The sequence below is a fragment of the Cynocephalus volans genome, chromosome 6 (genome assembly GCF_027409185.1).
Source record: "Cynocephalus volans isolate mCynVol1 chromosome 6, mCynVol1.pri, whole genome shotgun sequence".
Classification (NCBI taxonomy): Eukaryota; Metazoa; Chordata; class Mammalia; order Dermoptera; family Cynocephalidae; genus Cynocephalus; species Cynocephalus volans.
The window spans coordinates 68,590,667-68,614,275 of NC_084465.1; the positions used below are offsets into that span (position 1 = coordinate 68,590,667).

A 23,609-nucleotide genomic window follows, 5' to 3' on the forward strand; every position below is an offset into this window, starting at 1 on the left:
GCATGACCTTGCCCAACAAGAGCATGACACACCCTGGTGTTGTTAATGGAGTGCCATGAATTTTCATTGTGGGATCCTGAAACCGGGCATTTGCGTAGATATGCATGGCAGAGAGCATGCTGCCATGAGATCTGGGATCAGTACTTCTAGGGCTACAGAATCTACTCCAGTGTATGAGAACAGTTCCCCCTCAATTCTGTCTGCACAGGGAGATATCCCCTCTGTGGCAGCATCAGTGCTTGACCACGTAATTACCTGCTGAGGGAAAAAGCAAGCAAACTGTTCTGCTTGCTGGGCATCAGAAACAGAGAGAAGAATCATAGTTATTTGTTAACTATAGAATAAAGCAAAAGCCTTAAGAATGTGGATGTGGATATTACCTTGGGATTCTGAGGGTAACATCTATCCTCCAGATATAGCTGAATAAAGAAGAAAAAATCAGACATTAATGCAGCCATGGGATATGGGGATCTGTTGTTTACTTTGCTACTGCTGTGCATTCAGTATTTCAGCAACACTGGCAAACATAACACAGTTCCTTTTTCTCCCCCCAACAAATTGAACAGGAAATTGATTTTTAAGGAAACTGCCATTTTCAGGTTTCCTCTCCTGAGGAACATTCTGGCAGGTCTTCAGCCTGCCTATGTCACAGTCAGGAACTCATCACATATTTTCTACTCAAGATTTCCCAAGTGGGCTCAGTTAGTGTTTTAATAAATGTACTTTTAAGAAAAATGGAAATAACAGTTAAAGAAGATTTAGATTTGGGTAGCATTCAACCAGAGAACCAACTTTTTTGAGCACATAGAATGTTCCTGTAAAGGAGAGCTGTCAGTTACATTTTAGAGATGTTTTGAATGGTTGTTCTGAGCCATTCTCTTCCATACTTTAGAGATTTCCACTTTACAGTTAAAGTTTGTTTAAGGTAGTACATAGGATACACTTTAGTAGTGGAGGAATTTATACTTATTTTAAAGCCAGTATTAAGGATTTCAGTATTTCACCAAATTTAAGTCAAGTGCAGGAGACTGGGGCAGAAAGAGGAGAAAATAAAGTCATCTTGAGAAATTTCAAATTTTGAAGTTCTTTGGTTTGTTTTTTGTTTTACTTTTTATGCTCACGTGCCTGGTTCTCTTTGCTGCATTGACTCTAAAAATGATGTCATCCACTTTCCAAGAGACAAGTTTCAAAATAAGACTTGAGACGAAATGAATTCTTGGACAAATACTTTACTTCCTTTGCTACGTGGAGGTCCCTGCTCTGTTCCCAGCACTGTCCATGTCTTCTGCGGGAACTGTTCTGTCCGCAGAGCTTGGGGGAGGGATTTTGAGTATTACAGGTAACAGACACTGTGGCGGACCTGCTTTTATAGCTCCATCTCATATTTTGAACATTGTGATTTATTTTTTGATTTGATTTGATTTATTTTGCTTATATGAATGTCCAAGTTCTGGAATTGTCTAAACTAGAAGTTTATAACCCTGCTCTTTCTCCAAGGTATTTCCTTTTTGGTGCCAGAGTATTGTCTGTTAAGCCTCAGCCCTTTTTGCCACTGGGTACAGATCGTTCAGTCCTCAGAAATGCTGACACAAAGTAACATCATGTTTTACCATTATCAAAATCACCATTATATTTTTCTGTCTATCTTCTTTGAGGGTATGATAATGAAACTGCCATACTGGATATTTTATTAATATCTTGAAATGTCTGGTGCTTTGCTATTTATTAGTATTATGAGAAACCAGGAGCCACTATTAATGAACTACAAAATTTGGCAAACCTTTTCTAATACTAAAAGACTAAATTAGTAAAAAATCTGGTAATACTAGTGCTTGCTATTGTAAAGTTTTGGCATTTGTACTTATTTTTGGGAAAAAAGTTATCTGGATTACACTGGAAGTTTTACTGTATTCGTTTCAAGAATGGAAATAGAAGGATGATTATCTTAAGTTATGTTTACACTTTGGTAACATTTGAAAATGAATGTATATATTGGAAATGTCTATAAGTCTGTGTCTTGGCACATAATTTATAATCTATTATATTGCATTTTTAAATGTCTTATAATTATTCTTTATTATAACTTTATTTGTACACTTCTAATGTTTAGCTCAATGTCCAGCTGACAGTGTTATAAATCAAATTGTTATTCCTCAAATCATTTAGTTTGTATTATAACTATTTTGATTTTTTTTAGTTAAATTATAGTAATTTTAGGTCTAAATGAGTTATTTTAAATTTACTACTCAAACTGCTGACATTATAAGACACTTGATTTAACTGGCCAACAGAAGATAAAATATAAATTGGTATAAGGGTGTGAAAAAAAGTGAAGGAACTCAGATCTTGTGAACATTTTATTTTCCTATTATTTCTTTTATTGACTATAGTGCATGATACCTAAATGAGGTTCCAGTGTGTTGCACAATTCCTGCTTTAATGCTAGTGGTTTTCATTGTCCATACAATTGAAAACAAAGTTGTTGCTTAAAGATGTTGCAGTTTTTTATTATCAGAAAATGAACAAAAAGGTAATATCTGGTTACTATGAGCTATATTTACTAAAGGACTGCTCAGTGTGACTCTAAGAATAGCCAAAAGTGCTTGGGGGCATAGGTAGTGCTTTGTGGGGAGGTGATGTGTGGTGAGGCCAAGCTGTAGACAGAGAGTGTGGTGTGAGCCCTGTCTGGGTCAGGGTTTTTGACTAAAGGATTTGAGTTTTATAACAGATTGCTTTGTTTAAGACCATTTCCTTTAAGGTAACTCATAGTTTATGTAATAATTTTCTCATTCTTTTTACCAGAGTCAGAAGTTTACTTCAGAGTGTTAAGTTAGGGCAGAAACCTCATTTCGTACATTCTAACACCCTGACGAAGAAGGTCCACCGTTAGTGTCATGACAATAAAGCTATGCCGTGGCTCTCATCCTTTAGCCAGGGTTTATGTTGATTTCTCACCCCCAATAGCAAATAAGCCTTTTTAACTTGCGACAGTTCATGATTGCAGTATGACAGATGCTAGTGCCAAACTCAGCTTTCGGTGGGCAAGAGGTGGAGAGCTCTACCTTGTGCTCCTTTGTTGTTGGAAACAAAGTGGTAAGAGGAAGAGTGAGGAAACAAATTAACCTGTGCCACTGCCTGTGACCTTATAGTCGTCTCTAGCCTGAAATCTCAAAATACCTCAGGCTCAACCTACAAAAATGGTCGCAGGTTGTTTGATCTAGCACCTCAACCTTTATGATTTTTGCTGAGGACAGAGAATTCTCATCTAGGTTCTTTGTGAAATAGGATTAACATGTGTTTGAAAATGACATGTAAACAAAGGTAAATAAAAATTGGCATTCATATAGATATTCTAACTCATTTATAAATGTTAAAGATTATATAGACTAAGCTCCAAGAGAGGAGACCCACTGTTTAACAGTAGTGTTCAAGAAGATTCTAAAGGAAGGTGCCCCAACAATTCTGAAAGAAACATCTGTACTTTGGATGTGTTGTAGCGTAATGTCCTTCATTACAATATGATGTTTAAGAATTACCAAATTCCATTTGAGCTATTAAAGGTACTCCCAACAGAACTGGAAATGAGGGGCACGTCCTTTTTGTGGATAGCAGTTCATGTCACCTACTCAATTCTAAGCCTCAGTGCTCTCTGAATGAAAAGGTAAAATGGAAAAGAAAAGCCCACTCTTTTTATATCTTTTCAAATTTACCTTTAATCAAGGATCTACCTGTGCACTATTCTAAAGCTAAGCATTTAAGAATGGGGTTCAAAAATAAAATGTTCATATTTTCTACTAGAATTGTTTTCATTGTGGTGAGAGGTAGAGGGAGAGTAAATTCTAAGAAAGCAGTGCTATCGGAAGTCTGATGCACTTCAGTGATTCACTCCTGAAAACTAGCCTGGGAATAAAGGCAGATTTTGTTTCCATTTGTTTTTGGTATTTAAAGTCTCAGGAAATTTAGTCTTGGTCCAAAATACTGGGGAAAAAATAACACCAGACAAAACACATTTGAGTAACTTGAAGTAGCAGCATAGAATAGGCCCAACTAAGAAGCTGGAGGGGAAAGAAAAAGCCTGCAGAATCAATTTCCCCCGGTGAGTGAAAGCATCAATTTCCGTTTACAGCAGACAGAGGCACCTTACGTGCTTGTGCATGGGTGTCTGTGTGGGTTTGTTGAGGGAATGGTTGTTACTTGGAGGTTCACATGTGTGAGCTTGTGGACTAAGCACAGCCTGTGACTTGCTTCCAGGTCCTCAGAGTGGCAAAGAAAAGAAACGTGATTTCCAATCCTTGGTCCTACCCCAACCCCCAAACCACTAGGGATTCAAAATGAGTAAGACATAAGGAATGAGAGAACAACAGACAACTTCTCAATAATGTGCATGCCACTTGTGTAGGTGTTCAGAACTACATATGTGTGAATATACCTTCCATCTTACACACACATACACCCTGCAATCACATCGCATAAAAAAGCATATTGTATATGGAACTTGGTAATGTCAGTTAAGAACCCAAGCTGTAATCATAGCCTTCTTGCCACTTTTTGTGTTGTGTATATGTTGAATGGCTCATAGATTTTAAGAGATTTTTTAAATGTAAGTATTTCTACTAAATGCACTTATCCTTCTACATGTTTATATATTTTGGTAAAATTGATTTATTAGATATTTGTTATTTTAGTAAGATAAGATTTCCTCAAATGTTTGGTTAATGCTTTGATGTCAAGATTGCACATTGCTAATTTAGAGCTCAGAGGAAATTTGTGCAACTTTGAGCATTTTCAAGTGCGGGCTGCAGTTTTCCTGGCTGAAAATTGTACTGTGTGTTCTTATGCATCTGCTCACACTTCTAAAATGACATGGTAGCTGTGATGCTTAAGTCACTGGCTACTGGCTCTCTGATAGAAATGTTGCCACCATATGACCATTTATTTACTTCTTGTGCCGAGTAATGGCATTTTGTGCTGAGTAATGGCATTTGGTGGTCACCAAAAATAACACAAGTGGTTGTCAGTGTGATTATGTTGTTGGAAGGTGTACACTTTTATTTCTTTCAGCTATTTTATTTATACACTGAAGTTTTCTGTGAAGGATCTAATCATTCATTCATTCATGAAAGAACAATTGGCTAGAAATAATTAAATTAGCTTTAAAAAGTGGGAATTAAGAGGCACTCCAGCTAGATAACACCTCCCAACAACATCAAATTTAGTTAGTGCTTAGTGAAATTTTTAAAATGTATATGTATATGTGTTCCTGAATATTATTTAATGTCATAACTGCTGCTTTTGTATTTTTTAATGGTGTTGCAATTAAACCACTAGTACACCTGCTACATATTACTAACAAAGCTGGGCAGCTGAAAATAAAAGAGAGAGAATAAATTCTGTTCCACTGTAAGAAGTTTATTTTCATCTTTCTTTATATGTCACTAAAGGAAAAGAGTTGTTTGGAAATAATTTCAAGTCTGATAAGTATGAATAGCATGTTACCTGAAACTTTAATTTGTACACTCTGATGTCTGATCATTTGCATGGAAGAGACAATAGTGCCACGTTTGAATTGTTCTCTTGTGCTTGGTTAATATGTACTTCTCTAGATTATTCTGTTTCAAATGACATTTCTTACTCTTTGGTTTTCAGAAGCATTCAAAGCAAAATATCACAGTGATCCTTTGTTTTCTGACCAATCTAAAAATACCTGTGATTAAATTTAATTTGTTAGTGTAAATACATTTCTTGCCAATGAGTATTATTGTTGTTAGACAACGAATGCAATAAAAAGAAATGCTGAGCTCTGTCAAAGTAATTTTTTTTTGCCCTGTTCCATTTTCACCTTCAACTAAAACGAGCCGTGACTGAATAAACCTGTATTAACTGTCAAAACATATCTGTCAATCAAGAGCAAACTGCACGTTTTTCATGGAAATGAAACTAAAAATAAGTTTTAACTCTGATAAAGTGTAAATCGGCAGCTGGAATTACATTTGAAAGCACAATTATGGAACTGGCCATAAAGTTAAAAGAGCCAAGCCACCAGTGGGAGCCCCCTCACGCCCCCTTCTGCTCCCCGTCGCTACTTCTCCATCAGTTCCTGATCCCTGTCAGCCAGGAACAGGTCTGTGACACAGCCATTAAGCAGTCAGCGTGATGCGGCGAGGGGCAAGCTAAGAAAGAATCAGGTGCATTCTAGAGTACAGGGTTTTTAAAACAATTTTATTTCTAAAACCTTAAGAATTCAGAAGACTTGGCTCTAATAAATGAGAGGTATTCATTCCATTATTTTTCTCACACATACAAATTATAGTTTATCTGTGACTAAACCTTTGGCAGTGCAAAAATTTAGATCTGAGGGGGCTGGCTGGTTGCTCAGTTGGTTAGAGCGTGGTGCTGTTAACACAAAGGTCCAGGGTTTGATCCGTCTACCGGCCAGCTGCCAAAATGTGTGTGTGTGTGCGCGCGCATAGAATGCTTACTAAATGGCAGGCACTGTGCTATGTTAAGTGAAGTAAGTCAGGAAGAGAAAGAAAAATACCACATGATCTCACTCATGTGGAATTTAAAGAAAAAAAAAAAGTGGTTCTTATAGCCGTAGAGAGCAGAGGCCAGGGAAGATGTGGGGGAGGAGAAGTGGTGGACTAATGGGTACAAAACTATGCTGTCTACCCAAAAGTGAACCATTGTGCAATGTACATGCATTGAAACAACACACTGTACCTCACAAATATGTAGAAGTAAATGTTAAAATTTTTTAAAAGAGGCAAAAATTAGATCTGGACATTACAGAATAAATTAAGCTGTTTTCCTCTTTCTTGGAGTGTATGTTATGAAATTCCTAACCGAGGTATGTCCCTATTTGAATGATCTTGAGTGTATGCTATGTCAATTGGATAGCATTCTTTTCGAGGGAGAATTTGCTTGTTCTAGAAAGAACAGAATATGGTCATTTTATTGAAGATGTTGTGGAGGCTAACTGCTCAAGAGATTTCTTTTTAAAGGAAATATGGGATTTTTTTCCCTGAGCACCACACTCACTGATAGTTTCAAAACAGTGTTTCAGAGAATCCAGCTTCCTGGGTTGTGAACAGCATCTCTGAATAATTGACCCTCATAGGGCACATGACATGCCCACTGAAATCATGACTAGATGCCAATCCCAATGTGAGGACACTGTTTTATGATCCAAACAAAATGTTCCTGTTTATTACTTTCAGTCAGTGATCTTAAACTGTTAGCGGTTCTTAATTTATCAGCAAAACATTTTCCCCCAAATGCTAGACCATCATTATGACAAGTGCCTTAGAAAAACTTTCTGAAGTTTCTGAAGTGACTGCCTTAAGGTCCCAAAGAAATACTTCAGCCTGGAGCTTTTACGTTCAAAACAAACAAAGATAGGTAACCTTTATATAACAAAACAATAGAGTCACGTGTTCTTCCTAGTCATGTCCCTCAGAAGATAGCCAAAAGGTAGTCGATCTTTTCTGTTTGTTTGTTTGTTTGCCTTTCTATTTTTTTTTTCTCCAAAGCAAGTTAGAATAGGACCCCTCCCCACCCCCCTGCCCCCACCTCATCAACAATATAGACTTTGGGGACACTTATCTTTACCTGAGTCACTTATGGGCTTCATTCTGTATCCAGTCATTGAAGTGAACAAACTTCCTCCTTTCACTAGGTCAGAGAAACTAAAACGTACAATTTATGCCGAGACAAGACACTCAGAATTTTCAGGTGTGACGACACCCTCAGGAATTGTAAGATTTCCTTCCATGCCATTGCTACAGGAGGATTGAAAAAGTGAAGAGTAAAAGGAGAGTTGTCGTTATCTAGGGGGATGGTTACTGAGAAAGCTTCACTAAAGTGGAGTGCCTGGGGTTGAAGGGTGACTTTAGTGTGCATCCAGTTTGCCAGCAGGGGGGCAGGAGCTCCTGAGCGAGTTCTGACCACACACGAGCTTGTCCTGCTCTCCTCTTTTCCCAACAAGACACGGCAAGGCGGCAATACACTCCGGTGCTTTCAGGGAACAGATGTCGGGAAAGTACTTTCGGGATTGTACAGTTAAATGATTAGGACCTGACAACTGACATAAATTTAGCCATTGTAATGCAAAAGATATTTATTGGTATATAAGGGTTTTAAGTATTGCAAGATCGATTTGATATCTCAAAAAGCCTTACACATCATATCTGCTCCCAGTTAAACTGCACTTTCATGCTTCATGATATCCAAATTTAGGGTCAACATTCATTGTTTAGCTGAGATAACTGAGTCCCCTTAGACTGTGGCAAGCGGTTGAAATGAGGGACTCACAGTATCCATGGCATGGGTGCGAATCAGCCTGTTAGAGCTTACAGTAAAGAGCTTTGTGGAACACAGTGCCAATCAGCAGTTGCCCCTTGTAAACAGAAGCAACTGTACTGCCTTGCAACACTGTGCCATTTTCTGCATAAACCAGTGTTACTTTGGGTTCTTCTGTTAGAATGTTCTGGATTCGAAGCACCTATCAAAGAAATAAAATTAGGTTAATATCTTTCTAAAAGTCACTTAAAACAACTTTAAGCATGGGGTCCTTTATCCGTATGAAGACATATCACTTCATATAACTAGATAAATCATATTTTGTTCCCAAATTACTCTGCATTTAAGAGACCTGTTTCATCATTTGTAAATTGACAGGTTAAAAGAAGCAGAGCGTCCAAAGGCCTATGGGAACTAGGCAGGACAAGTGAATGAGCAGCTCAGCCTGGGCATGATTAGGGAGCAGTGGGGATGACAGCAAGTTGGAGCGGGGAGCTGTAGCTCAGCACCAGCCAGACTGTTGCCAGGCTGTAATTCAGGTCCTTTTTTTGGTCTTTTCAGATAAGCTAAGAATTTGGGTTTTTGCCTTTAATTCATTGTTTTTTAAGTGCAGACCCCAAAAGAAAAAAAAAACATCTCAAAAAATTCACATCTCTCTACCACACTCATCCAATCTTCTGAACTTAAGGTCTCATTTCTAAATGTATGAGATTTTATAAGTTCGGTTTTCTTCATTTGGTCGAGAACAAATTTGATTGAATCATTAGCAACAGTGTAGTATCATGTTAAGCTGACCATACGAAATAGCCAATATTTAATCATTCTGGCTGACAAAAATAGCAATGTCACATGATTCAACCTAATACGAGGAGCACTACCCTGAGGCAGGAGACGTGGATCACGTCTTGGACCTTCCACTTACTGTTTGTTTCTCATCTGTAGAATGAGATGAGTGGGACTAGATTATGTCTAAATTTCCTTTCAACTCTAACTTTCTATTATTAAGCTTTTAGTATAAAATACAGTGACTTGAAGAAAGGACACCTACATCAGAAAAACACCAGTAGGGCGGACTAAGAAAGCTAGTGCCTAGGTATAAAAGGGTCACCGGGAGCATTCAAAATGACCTCTTTAAAACAGCTGGCACCAATGACAGTTGTCTTAGGAAATTGCCATGACATTAACATGTAGTAGTTACTTACAGGGACATAGTTGATGGTGCACCTTGGCTTAACTAAGCCTCTGGTTAATAAAACAAAATTACTTCGATGCGGCAGGGCACTACATAATAGATTGTTATTACTTTTTGTGATTCCTTACCAGATCCATCATTAGAAAGGAATTATTTTTTCCAGAACGAGCCAAGTCCATGCTATCGCAAATGACCCAAGTTCACCAAATGAGCTAACAAGCAAGAACAAATTAGAATCTAATGTTCTGCTCAGTTCTGAACGGGGAACACTCCACAGAATAAATTTCTTCAATTCTATTAAACATAACATTCAGCAACCCTAATAGCTAAAAACTTACAAAAGTCACAAAAGATTTGCCATTAAACATGATCACAATTACCCTGTAAACCTAGAGATAAAAGGTATGAGAGCCATAATGTAATTGAAAATACACATTTGATTTTTTTTATCCAACAGCTAAGAGCCTTAAATTTTTTTTCTGTTGGACAGGTGGATGGGTAAGACTGACTCTTCAAACTAAGCTTTAAAAACACACAGTAATAGACAAATATGTCAAAAATGATATCATGTAGTTTATGTAAATAACAAGTATAATTAGCACATACTGAAGACTCAAGATAGAAAATACCAGGTAAGATAAACATTCAAACACACAAAGTAGGTTTCAAATTCTTATTTGCACTGCCAAGATAGTCTGCTGAATAAAGACCATCAACAAAAAATGTCTTTAAGTACTGTAACTAAGATGGAAGAAGAAGTCTTCTAAGGTAAAATAATTCCAGCGAGTGATTTCTCTCCCCATCCTGCAGGGAGGATGGCCCGTTGTGCTTTACGGTGAATGCACTGACACAGGAAGCGGGAGTTCAATAGGAAGGCAGCTAACGAATGAATGATTAACCCATAGCTGTGTGGCACCATTATGCTCTCTAACTATTGTAAATTCCCGAGTTGGAGAAACTATTGAAATAAAGGTATGAGTCCTGTCTAGTGCTGGATCTCCTTACCCTGGCCCTCTAGGCTCACTCTCCATTCTGCCCTGACTTGCCCTGAGGTCACTTTGAGGGGGGCTTCCTTGCTCCCCACTTCCAGCAGCAGCAGCAGTAGTAAAGGATGGGAGGGCTGAGAGGGAGGTGGGGTATTTACTCTCCATGCTTCCTCCTTCAACCAGAGGCCAGGTCCCCCCCAGACAACCCTCTGTACACACTGCTGTCCCCATTACCTGCCCCCTTGCTAGCCCTGGGGTATTGCATCATCCCCTGCTGAGGTCCCTACACCACGCCCACACCTATGTATAGAGTCATTTCGTTAAACTCCCCTCAAATTACCCAACTTAAATTACTGTTTCCTGCCTAAACTCTGACTAAAATACCTCCAAAAGTTCTTTTTCTTTCTGATCATTTGGATCATCTATCCATGTCCCCCCCACACCCACTTTACTTCCACATATAATGGAGAATTGTATTTTCAACTGAAAAATGGTGGCTGGGAATTAAGTCACTCATTTGGTTCATTTTTCAAACCAACCTCTGATGCGGGAGGATTCTCCGGGTCATAGAAGAAGATTTTCATGCCATTGGGATGGCATCCAACCCAAAGGTCCCCTGTCACTGGATCCACAGATATGTTATCCACAAGTGTGTCAACGTCGAGGGACTTCCAAGATTAAAAATAAGGAGAGAACAAAAGACAGGAAGTGAAAAAAATTGAGAGGCGATGATGCAGTAAGTCGGGGAAAACTATCCTTTGTCTTCAGTCACAACCCTGCTGCTCCCAGGGACACAATTCTGCCCCGTTGCAATAGCACTCAGGGGATTCCTCTGGCCTTCCGTCTATGCTAGTATCTCATCAGTTTCCAGGACAGATGGGGTAGGGGGAAGATCCGGAAAGCCAAGAAAGCCTGTTAAAAGTTGGATGAAATCATTTGGACTAACATCTGTGCGTGAACCGAAAACTGAAAAAGAAGAAAAGTTTTAAGCACAGCATAAAACAGTTCCTTCTAAAATGGCATGTGCAAATGATATTTTTATAAGCATTCAAGAAACAATCAAGAAATGTAGATTCATTTCTCATGAGAACATCGACGAAAGAGAGGCTCTTTCATGGCTAACCATAGGCTGTGCAGCCAAAGAAGGAATGATCACCCAGGGTCTAATTTTTGCCTTGGAGTTGAGGAAAAGTTTGTTCTTTGGTTTCCTGATGTTATTCAACTCCCTGTTCTTCTGCTGCTTATTCTCTAAATATAAGTTGCAAGCGTGTGATGACTGCAGAGATTGCTGTAGAGGCTTTGTACCAGGATCATAAATAATACGAACGATTCTTAATTCCACCATTCATCATCTTGTCTGCCTTCCGCTAGGGAGAAATCCCGTCTATTTGTTTATCTCTAACTCCCAGTTGGAGAAACAATATCTATGATGGACCTCGGAGGCCGGTGGACCTCAATGCCCAAGACCCTGTAAATAACTAGTTGTGACTCCTTGCAAAGGCCAGAGCATGGGCAGGCAGCTGCAGTGAGCCAGAGCTTCCTCCTGCTTCCTCCTCAAAATGAGAGCTGTCCCCACAGGTCCACCAAGGGCTAGGAGGGCTCCAGCATCACAGCAGAGCCTCATCCCCACCTGCATGCACAGCCATCGCTCCTTCTCACCCAGGAAACAGGCAAGGTTAGCCAAAGGAGACGGCTGAGCAAGCAGCCCCTGGTCAAACTCAGCCCCAGGCTTTCTCTGTCCCCCGCGCCCCCATCCATCCCAGTGTCATCACTCTACTTACTTGATACATTAATTCCTTTAAATGAAGAAAATATTTGTCTCAGTGCTCTGCTATTATCTTTGGAAGGGGTACAGCCAATGGGTAAATTCCATGGCAGATGAAAGCTTGCTGAGATGAGAGTTGGGGGTGGGAGCGGGAGAAGGACACAGAAGCCTGGGGTCCCGTTCATTTAACACGCAATTGCTGGGCTCCCACCATGTGGTGTGCAAGGAGCTCAGCACCCGGAGAGCGCAGAGTATCTGGCAGATATGGTTCCTGCCAAGGAAGAGCCAGCTGCCCAGCAGGAAGCCCATTCTGGGTCCAGAAATGGACTCTTGCCTTGCAAATAAGTAATCCTTAGCTGTGCTAACTCACTGAAATGCGCATGTGCATCACGTCTCACACTCCTACAAAGCCAGGTGGAAAACTTTACATTTCTTGATCAAGGAAAGTTAATACATTATTCTCTTTGGGAAAAATTGTATTCTCTGTTAACAAATATCCCCAGTTTTAGAGACTGAAGCTCATTGAAGTGTAATTCATTGACTGAGTCTTGGAACTGGGGGGGGAGGGAAAGGAAGAATTATCTTTATTACAATAAAAACATACATCGCATAAAATTTGCCATTTTAACCATTTTTAAGTGTACAACTCAGTGGCATTATGTACGTTCACAATGTTGTGCAACCATCCCCACCATCCATCTTCAGAACTTTTAATCGTAACAAACAGAAACTCTGTTCCCATTAAACTCCCTCTTTCTCTCTCCCCTGGCCCCTGGTAACCACCATTCTACTTTCTGTCTCTATGAATTTGCCTATTCCAGGTATTTCATATAAGTGGAATCATACGATATTTGTCCTTTTGTGTCTGGCTTATTTTACTTAGCATAAGGTTTTCAAGGTTCAGCCATATTGTAGTACCTATCAGAACTTCATTCCTTTTTAAGGCTGAATAAAACCATTACATGTATATACCATATTTAGGCAGGACATAAGCCCATCCACACCTCATCACAAATTTTAAGATTAGCCTCAGTTAGCTTATCAAATTTATTGGCACTCCCAGGTATTCATTAACTGGTGTTAATTAATATGATCCTCCAAAAGAAGGAATACCATTACAGTGGAGGGGGAACCTCTACTGGGTTGTTACGATGGGAAATGTGCAAGGTCTGTTGCCAAAAGCAGGAGCTAAACCTGAAATAAGCCTTGCCTTCCATCTTGCCTTGGTGGGAGCAGTGCCCTGGAATTCTGTGTTTAATGCATATTGGATTGGGTTCCTTTCTTATAAAATTACTTAGCTTTCAATAAACCAAAGTAGCTATTGTTATGACCAGAGTTTGTTTTTATTCCCTCAGCCAGTATGTGTGTGTAAAATTCCGTTTTACTTCAGCTCATACCAGACTAGCCCTGCCAATGATTTTTAATGTCAGACATGATGTTACATTAGATGTTGCTTTTTGAGGTAATTTTCTCTGAGTGAGGCCCCTCATGACAGTACCTCAGATGTGCTGATGAGGACAGTCATACTTGGCGGTGACAGGGCTTCGTGCTGTGGGCGTTCATGGCAGGAGAGCAACGTCTGTTGTTTTCCAATGTCTGCTTTCATAATGCTCTACTTTGCTCCTAGTTTTCTTTCCTCTCCTTCTTTTTTTTGCCCCTTTTGACCCAAACCTTCAGACTGGACCAGAATTGGTGGGGGCAGAAGGTGACCCCTGAAGCACCCCTGGCCCCACTACATGAATTTTAGCAAGTATTTGTCAAATGCCTACTAGGTGTTGGGAACAGTTCCAGGAACAAATAGAAACAACCTGTCCTTGTGGAGCTTACACCCTAGTGGGGGAGTGATACAATACAGAGGAGAAATGAAATATATTGTGAGTTGGGAATAAATGCTGAAAGGAAAAATAAAGCAGTAGAGGAGACAGGAAGTAGGTGAGGCGGGGGAGCAGAGCTGCAAGTTTAGATTAGGTCAGGAGGGGAGGCCTCGCTGAGGCGGCACTTTAGTAAAAACTGGAGGGAGATGCAGGAGAGAGCCATGGAGACAGGACGAAGATCCCTCCCAGCGGAGGGAAAGAGCACCTAGTCCTGAGTCCAAGCCATGCCTGGAGAGCCCAGGAACACCCAGAGGCAGGAGGGGTGACAGGTGGTCACACAGCAGCCATTGTGAGCATGTGGGCTTTGTAAACACTGTGGAGAGCACTCCTGTATTAAATACAAATTGAGGCTATGTCTCGGCTGGTCCGTCAACACAGGTGAAAAGCAAAAGGGAAATAGAGAGAAAGGAGAGGAGGCAGGAAGGAAGAAACAAAGGGAGGGAGGGAGGGAGGGAGACCCGGGGACACAGTGCCAGGCTTAAAATTCCCTAGCGCAGAAAGAGTCCAAGTTTCTTCGGGGAGACATGTGGTTTGCTGTTTCCCACCCTGCGACTGACAGTGAACAAGCACATGCGATGCCGATGACTCTTAATAAAGGAGTGAAAAATTGGTTCTCACCCATTCCAATTAGACAGTCCTATTTTCCTCACTTTTAATTTCACAAATCAATTAGAATCTAATTATCACTCTGCAAACTTACAGTGTTAATACTTCTTACCTTCAATGGAGTTAAAGTCCAATTAGCGTGCTTTTCATACACATGGATCTTATGAGCCAGCAATTCAGCTATATAGACATACCTTCAAAGAAGAGGGAGCTACATCAAAGTACTGGAAGTAAAGCAATTCCAAAGGTTTTGGTGAAGTTGTAATAACTCTTCCTAGGGGAAGAACTGTGCTTAGGGACTGGAAAATAGAACCCGTCTCAAAGCACACTAAATTCTGAAATAACTCAGTGAGTTTACAGTGCATGAAGGGGTTTAATCTCTGAAAAGTTATTTCAAAAGGTGGGAACCTGGTTGTCCCTGATTAGTAAGGAAGGAATTTAGCCCCAACACCAGCTCTTCGTATCTGGGAGCAAAATGCATCACAGTGCTTCCCTTGCTTTGTCAGTATAATGGCAAGGCCCAGGTTCTGCATTTCAGACGATAGTGAGTTCCCTCCTAGGGTAGCTGCAGGGGAGTGCTTTGACAGCAGCCCCTTTGCCTTGGGCCAGAGAAAATATGAGAGAAGACAAAATGCTTGGCCTGGACTGAGAGGAGTCTTTCTCCTCTCCTGCCATGAGTCTGGTCCTGACCCTGTGGATTTGGTATTTTGCACAGAGTGCAATGCCACACAGTCTAAGCACAGTGCATCCCAGAACAAAAAGAAATGACCGCTTGATTATTTTTTATTTTTGAAGACTAGGAGATGATGTGAATAACTGAAAGCTGTCCATGTTGCTTTTTCTAAGTATATATTACTTACTCTCTGAAATCTTTGATGATACAAGATGGAGAAGGGTATAGATGGATGGATATACATTATACAGATACAAATGCTACTCAAACTGTGGTCCCCAGACCAATGCTGGTCTGTGAATTGTTTATTGCAGGGCCACCATGAGTGTATACTATAAATCAACTACATCACTAAGCACACTGCCTAGTTAAGCTGACTTTTTTTTTCATAGTAAGACTTTCTTGATGAAGAAAGCAGTGCCTTTATTAACATTTTGATGCAAGCTCTTATGTTGTCAAAAACCAGCACTACTAATATATATATATATACATATATACTTTCATAATATTAAACTCATTATGTACTCAAAAGTCTTCCTTCAAAACAAAGCTATTTTGTAATAATAAACATCACAGTCTTCTTAAAACACACTTTTTTTCAAAAAGAAAATAAAACAAGTATGCCTTCACAAAACAGAAAGTTCTGATTTGATAAATTTTACCCCCTGAAAAATTAAGACATTTTACATTTTTCCTATTTTCTTCTTATTAGGATAACATGTCAAAATGTATCACGTTGCTTAGAAAAGGAATATGTCCTAAAGATAGCTAATGAGAATCTGAGTAAGTCCATTACATTTTAAAGAATTCACATACTTGCCATCGGGTGACATGTTGATTCCATTAGCAAAATCAAATCCTTCTGCCACCACTCGAACTTCATTTGGACTGTAGTAAACAACATATGACCATGCTAAACCCAAATATGTCTCCCAGGATCGTAGGTAGGGGTCAACAAAATAGTGATCATTTGTAGCATAAAAGTGTTCAGGTCCAATAGCAACAATATCATTCAAACTGCAATTAAAACACACACACATAATATATACAGGTGAAGGTATTGTACATTACAGGATTATGAATTGGAAGGCATTAATGTCTATTCCTGAAATCAGGATATGGATTGGAGTCTTCACACTAGCTGTTATGGTACAGAATTAATATGAAATCAGTTCTACCTATACAATCCTCAAAAACAATAATTGCAGTAAGAAATCCTAAGAGGTGACGATAGCACTGTAACATAAAAATCCCATTAGCTGTATTTTAAAAATAGTGTTATGTTGTGCATGTGTGTGTGTGTGTGTGTGTGTTTGTGTGTGTGTGTAGACACACTAAATTCAGTAGCCATTATATAGGCCAGAAATTATTATCAGGGTAAATCTATTTGTGCTCACATAGAATTGACTCCCATTGGTACAAGGCATTACAAGGTGGTTAAAAAAACATTGAGCTAGCAGTCCAGAGACTTGCATTTTAGTTAAAGCTCTGCTACTATTAGCTGTGTGATCCAAGGCAAATCAATTCTTTTACATGTCCAGTTCTCAGTTTCCTTACCTGTAAAAGAAGGATGATAGACTGGCCTACCTTCCAGCCTTAAAGTTTTGTAATTCTAAATTGAATAAAACATCCATGAACAAAAATGCTCAGAAATAAGATGCTATGGCTTTTTTTCTTTCTGATTAGGATTCTCTCTCTGTTACTGAGAATGTGAGATATGAGTCTATTTTTCTGCTTTAATAGGTGCAATCGTGAACAAGTAAGTGAGTCATTCTTTGCTGCTTGAGGTGACGGAAGTTCCCCAGAGCCATGATCCAGGAGAAAATTATCTCTGCTCTATTGAGAAACGTAATGGCCAGTGCATCAGCTCTGACACAGCTCTGGGCTCTTGGGCGAGTTAGACAAGCATGCAGAGCCTCAGTTTTCTCATCTGTAAAGAGAGGCTAAATGATTTTCCCAAAGTCATACAGCTCATTAGTAGAAGACTAAGTGTCGGAGTCTTAGTTTGTGAAGTTGCAGTGGGAATTACAATGAGACAATGCCTGTTGTGTGCTTTGCAGGGAGACTGACATGCAATAAATCCTCAATCAATGGTAGCCACTATCACTATATTTTTTAAAAAGGCCTGGGGATTTAGGATTAGTCTGTACAGGCTCTAGATATAAATTTGCAAGCTGGTTTTACTCTCTTTTTTTAAAAAGTAAATTTCTGAAATTAGTATGCTTTACTATCATTTGCCTGTTTTTCATTAAAAGGAGCAGAGTGAAATGATTTAGAGTAATAGCTTTGAAATCCGATGGACTCAGTCTGAATCCTGATGTTGCTTGCTACCCTCACAACGTGGGGCCACAGCACATCTCTAAACTTTGAGCCACTCCTCTGAACCTCAGTTTTCTCTCTATACCTTGAAAGAGTGGAACAAGAATAAAATAAAATGATGAATGCAAAGGCCTTGGCACCATGCCTGGTTTATAGTAAATGACCAATAATAACAGTTGTAACATTATTAATAATAACATGCTTAAATAATAACACATTTAGTAATAGGAATATTAATGTCATAAAACAACCAGCAAATACAAAGCAGAAAATACACATGGCTAAACCTTGGGTTGAGAGAGCAGAATTCTAGTTAATTGCGGCATTATTGTTATTTTCAGTCTGGTTCTATGCTGCCAAAGACCAATATTTTTGCAACTGGCCAAGAAAAAAATACTCTAACTCTGGGAAATTGGACAAACCCAAGATTTCCAAAATTAAATGGTAAAACAAATAAAGTAAGTTTTCACTATTTTGTAGTAGTTCAGAGCACTAGCACCGGACTCAAGCTACCAGGATTAAAATCCCAGCTGTATCATTTACTGATCAAATCATGTGGGGCAACAACAAATTCTCTAGGCGTCAAATTTTTTTAAAAATCTGCAGAGGGTATAATAGTGAAACCTAATTAAGAAGACATTTGTAGAAAGTCAATAAAATAATCTGTTTAAGTTGGTTAGTGTAACACCTTACTTATAGTTAAAGTTCATTAAGTTGTTATTATTACCATTATTATATTGTTATCATTAACCCAGATTCTCCATTCTACATACTTTTCCCTGCTTCAGATCTTGGTATTCTTTACATTCTCCAAGCACTCAGTGACCTCATTCTCTCTGCAAAATATATTTGTTGAATGAATGTCTGAATAAACTCTTCCACCAAAAACTGTTTTCTAAACTTACATTCATCCCAGGAGTGTAGAAGAACACCTGGGCTATAGTTCCTATGTGGCCACTAACTAGTTGATTGACCTTCACCTAGTAACTCAATTTCTCTCCAATCTCGGTTTCCTCATCTTCAAAACCACTGGGTAAGATAGGAGAGGAAGGGGCACTGGTAACACAGGGTGCATACTACGTGTCAAGCACTCTTAGGCACCTGCAAAGAGTACAAGTCTAGATTTAAAAATATTGAGTTGAATACTGTACATAAATCATACAAAAAGAGGTTGGGATTCTAGAAAATCATCACAATTAGGAGGTAAAAACTGTTTTAGAAGATAGTGTCAGATGGTTATCCTAAATCCATCACTAGCTTCATAAACCAAATCTTCATAGGGCAAGCGAGGAAGTTGACTTTGTGTTGGGTTGACAAGGATTGGGGATCCTTGGGTGTTTTCTTCCTCCATATGTTCTATTGCCAAGAGCCTAGGATGGTGCTAAGTGTTACCACAGATCCGCCGTTACATAAATTGTGTGCAACCAAACAGCAGGGACGCGATAGAGGAAGGTGGAATAGAGATTCACTCGATTTGGGGTCTTCTTTTTAGTATGTGTTTCTAATTCACAGAAATATCTAAAATTCTGTTTTTTAAAATATAAATAAAAATAAGTAAATAAACTCCGGATGTGGAAATCGTCTACGAAGCCTGTTTGGGTTTGTAATACTAAATCTGGTTTTGGAGTTTTTCTTGGTAAAAGCGTGAATGTTTATCATGAGGCCAGGATCCAGCCTCCAACCAGCTTTGAAAATGGGGGAGAAAGAAAAGGGACCTTCTCTGAGGGGTTTGAGTCCTCAGAAGAAGCTGCAGAAGAACATCTGGAGGAGTTTGTAATCATTAGACAGGAAGTTGAACACCCATACCCGCCCTGGCCAAAAGGAAAAACTGAAAGTGGATGAACCATCACTGCTGTTACAGGAAGATGGAAATATGATATATCTCAATACTTAGGCAGAAGTTTGTGTTTGATGGTTTTCAGATGCAGAAGTGACTTTTCCTCTTCTTGAAATTTAAACAACTCCACCGTGGACTTGAAATCTGGATGGCTCACCACCAGCAGGTACACGGCATTATCTGAGAGGAGATTAAAAACAAAAATCGAAACATTAACTGATCTCTCAGCTGTCAGCTCTGTCTCCAAAAAGCAATTTCAACTCACTTCCAACTAGCACTTAGGGTGTCAGCCAGATGGAATATTTTCATCTCTTTGTAGAGAAAAGCATTTGTGATTGCTCCAAAGAAAAGTGGCTAAAGGAAGAACCAGTGACAGTCTCTAAAAACTCAAAACTCCACAGGAGGAAAAAAAAAAATCAACTTAAGAATGAGCATCACTGACACGGAAACTCCAAAGAGCTTGTTAAACTTTCTAGTTCAAATGGTTTCCATGAGGTGCAGAATTGAGATAAAAGGGATCAAAGATGTGGGAACTACCAACATGAGAAGGCGTGCTACGGTGTAATTTACATAGCATAAGATGATAAATGCTGTAAGAAGAACATCGGAGAGATGGCAGCAAACAGGAGCAGCTTCTGCAAGTCAGTGGGATTTTGGGACATGAAGGAAACCAATCTAAGTGGTCAAGAACGTGTGATCAGAGTTGGCAAGTGAAGTTAGATTATGTTTTTTGCCTTAAGAACAGTAAGCCTTTAGAAACCTCTGACCTGATCGTATTGGTGTTTAGAGGAAAACAATGCAAAGTTTAGCAGGTTGAACTAAGAAGCCAGCTAAGATGCTTTTTATTAACCCACTCAACAAACAAGTTTTTAATCTATTTTAGTTGATGTTAAATGTTCCAAAGGAAAAATACAACAGGATAAAAGGATGGAAGGTAATGGGGTGTTTTGTTCATGGGAGTCAGGAATGTTCTCTCTAAGGAGGTGATGTGAGAGAAGACACGTAAATGAAATAAAAGAGCCAACCTTGTGGATATCTGGGGAAAGAGCATTCCAGGCTGAGGGAAGAGAGTGTGCAAAGGCCCTGCAGCAGGGGCTTCTTTGACACATTCACTTAATAATGAGGTTATAGTTGGAGCAGCGTGAAGGAAAGAAAGAATGAGAGAGTGGGAGGGCTGATGCCATAGAGGTAGGCAGCCAGCATCAGTTTTGTTAAGGGTTTAGAGTAAGGATTCAGGGTTTACCCACTGGGGGCTTTGAGCCAAGGAACAATGTGACCCGAGGCTACAGCAGTCATCTAGGCATATGGAGAGAAGGGACTGGACCAGGAGGATGCCACTGACAAGAAAGGGAGAAAAGGACATGAGAGGCATTTGACAGGAAGCATCAAAAGATCCTGGTGATGGCCAAGGCATGAGGAAGGCAGAAATCAAACATGAGTGAGGATTAAAATCTGAATTCATATTTTGCACAACAGATTCTACATCTAGAAATTTATCCTAAGGAAACAAACATGCACAGAAGATACATGTACAAGAATGCTTATTTTGGTATTGTTTGCAATGAACATAAAGATGGAAACAACCTAAATACCCCCCAGCAGATGAACTGCATTATAGCACTCCTACACCACTGAGTCACAAACAGCCATTGAGAAGCAGCTCTAAACACACTGCCATAAAAAGGAGTCCATGAAGTAGTGTTTAATGCAAAAGCAATTTATAAAAAGGTTTGTGTAATATCACCCCATTGTCATTTAGAAAAGTATACATGCCAAACACTAATTCCTCTGCACTTAAATATATTTTAAAAATAAAATATAATGGTGATGAATGGTTGTATGGGTGGAGAAACTGTTGAAAGATATGAATGAGGGGGAACCATATGAAGAAAGAGGAAAGAGGGGAAAAAGAATGGAAAATTATTTTTTGACATTTTGAGTTTAAAGTGGCCATAGAAGAGGAACCTGAAGAGATTTATCTGGGTAAGCACCTTCTTTAACAAAACTAAAAAACTGATGAAAATAACAAAATGGTAATACCCCATATTGGGTAATGTTCTCCTAGAAAACAGGCATAGTGACACTGGTTTTAAATTTCTGAAATAAAGAAAATAAAGAGGAGGCAAAAGATCAAACCTCTGGGGGAATGCTCAGAGAGGGGCAATGAGTGACAGAGCAAAGACTGGGGAGAAAAGTCTCATTAGGACCGGAGCCAGGACAGGGAAGTGTGTTGGAATGTCAGGGAGGAGCAATGTTTTTAATGGAAAAAGGAGACAACAACGTAAAATGAGGTGGAGAAGGGAAGGAAGGAAAAAAGAAAAGAAGAAAAGAAGGATGGAAGGAAGGAGGTGGAGGAAGGGAAGAGAGAGATTTGTCCACAAGGACTTTACTGATGACCTTTGAAGCAGTGATTTTAGACACCCACCCTGGGGAAAGCCCGGAAAAAGGACTGAATGAGGGCTCGCCTGCTGAGGCAGCGGGGCAATGGTGTGGGAGAGGTTCTCAGCCCAGCTTTACACTTTTATCACCTGGACAACTTTTAACAAGTACTGCTGCCCACGCCTCGCAAAGACCAACTGAATCAGAATCTTTGGGGCCGGGGCCAGGGCATCAGGCTTTTAGAAGCTCCAGGTGCTTCTGTATGCAACTAAGGTTGAGAATTAATATAGACAACAAGGAAATAAAAGCAAATAGAAGGGAATAAGTGGGATGAAGGCTTCAAAGATGGGGCAACAAGTTATGCTGAGCTGTATCAAAATGCAGAGGACAAGTTTGACACAGAGCAAAGGAACCAGTGGACAGGGAGGCTGTGAAGGTGACAGGGTTGAGAGAAAGCTAACCAGGGTGACTTTCTGTCACTGGATCCGTAAGTAACAGATGACTTAAGTTAGAAAAATATATCCCTGTAAATGCCCAGGTCTTGAAGATTGTTTAAAATGGAAAACCCATAATGATTAGAGTTTAATATTGTTATTATAGTAATTATAGTGATGTTGCGAATGTTGGTATTTAAAAAAATTACATACTTTACAAATCCTAAATATTTAGCATTCTCAAGCACTTAAGTTGTTTTAATATTATATTTAATTAATACAAAGGGTAAGTTTAAGACCCAGAGTAAGAACATTGTTCATGATTATGCTTTGGTTGGATGTGAAGAAACATTCATTCATTGGCAAGTAATTCTTGTTTTTTAAAAAAGATTGGTTTTGTTTTTAATAAATAGTAAATATCGTTACCTTCATCTATGAATGTGCTAATCCCATGAGGGTTAAATGAAGATAAATCAAATTCACTTCCAGTGATCCCCAGTTCCAACACTGTTGGATCTTCTTCGTTCAGATCCATCAGAAATATTTTTCCAGGCTTATCAGGTGCAAAGCTCTTTATTCCAGGATATTTTAATCCCTTATAAAACATGGGGGAGAGGGAATAAGGAGACACATTACAAGAATTTCAAAGGCTGATGCAGGTGGTGGATGGCACATTCACTGTCTGCTCCAGGACACAGGGCTGCTGGCCACAGGCCCACATGGGAAGCCTCGTAGCTGGCTTGTGCAAAAGGCCCCCAGTGGACTCTGGAAGCCACATGCTCCACCAGGCCTCTTTACACAAACCCTTCCATCCCTCGCAGCAAAGTCATGTGCTTACCATGCCACAGCTTCCAGCCCATGAGAAAGATTAAAAAATGGGAGAGTAGACCAAAGGGACAATTACTAATAGTCTTCAATAATAATATTAGCAAGGAATACAGAAAGAACATTGCTTATGGTTTTTCAACTTTCCCCTGGCAGGTCCTTAGAAGCATCTCAGGGATGGAGGTTTAGGAAAAGTCTACCGGGATGGGGAACTCCTCCTGTCTTAGCCTTCAATTAGAACAACAAAGCTGTTGTTTTATATATTGGGAGCCCATGTAAGATTTTTCTTGAAATATGCATTCAGCTGCTTAAAACAGGTTTGTAAGACACTGCTTTAGAGGATGCTTCCATTTCCATAATAAAAAACTGGACTAAAATAAATCATAACAGGTAACAAAGGTTTTTAAATGGCTGGATGACT

At 39.4% G+C, this 23,609-nt stretch overlaps 1 protein-coding gene across 1 annotated transcript in view; it reads right to left on the reverse strand.

Annotated features, from left to right (window-relative positions):
* Positions 1-8,341: 8,341 nt before the first annotated feature.
* PON1 (paraoxonase 1) overlaps positions 8,342-23,609 on the reverse strand; it is a 31,815-nt gene continuing 16,547 nt past the window's right edge. Inside the window, exons 4-9 of the mRNA XM_063100541.1 lie at positions 22,790-22,958; positions 19,604-19,730; positions 16,211-16,411; positions 14,834-14,915; positions 11,016-11,144; positions 8,342-8,500 (exon numbers count right to left, since the gene is read on the reverse strand). Of these exons, the coding sequence (XP_062956611.1) occupies positions 8,342-8,500; positions 11,016-11,144; positions 14,834-14,915; positions 16,211-16,411; positions 19,604-19,730; positions 22,790-22,958 (867 nt within the window). The remainder of the gene's footprint in view (positions 8,501-11,015; positions 11,145-14,833; positions 14,916-16,210; positions 16,412-19,603; positions 19,731-22,789; positions 22,959-23,609) is intronic.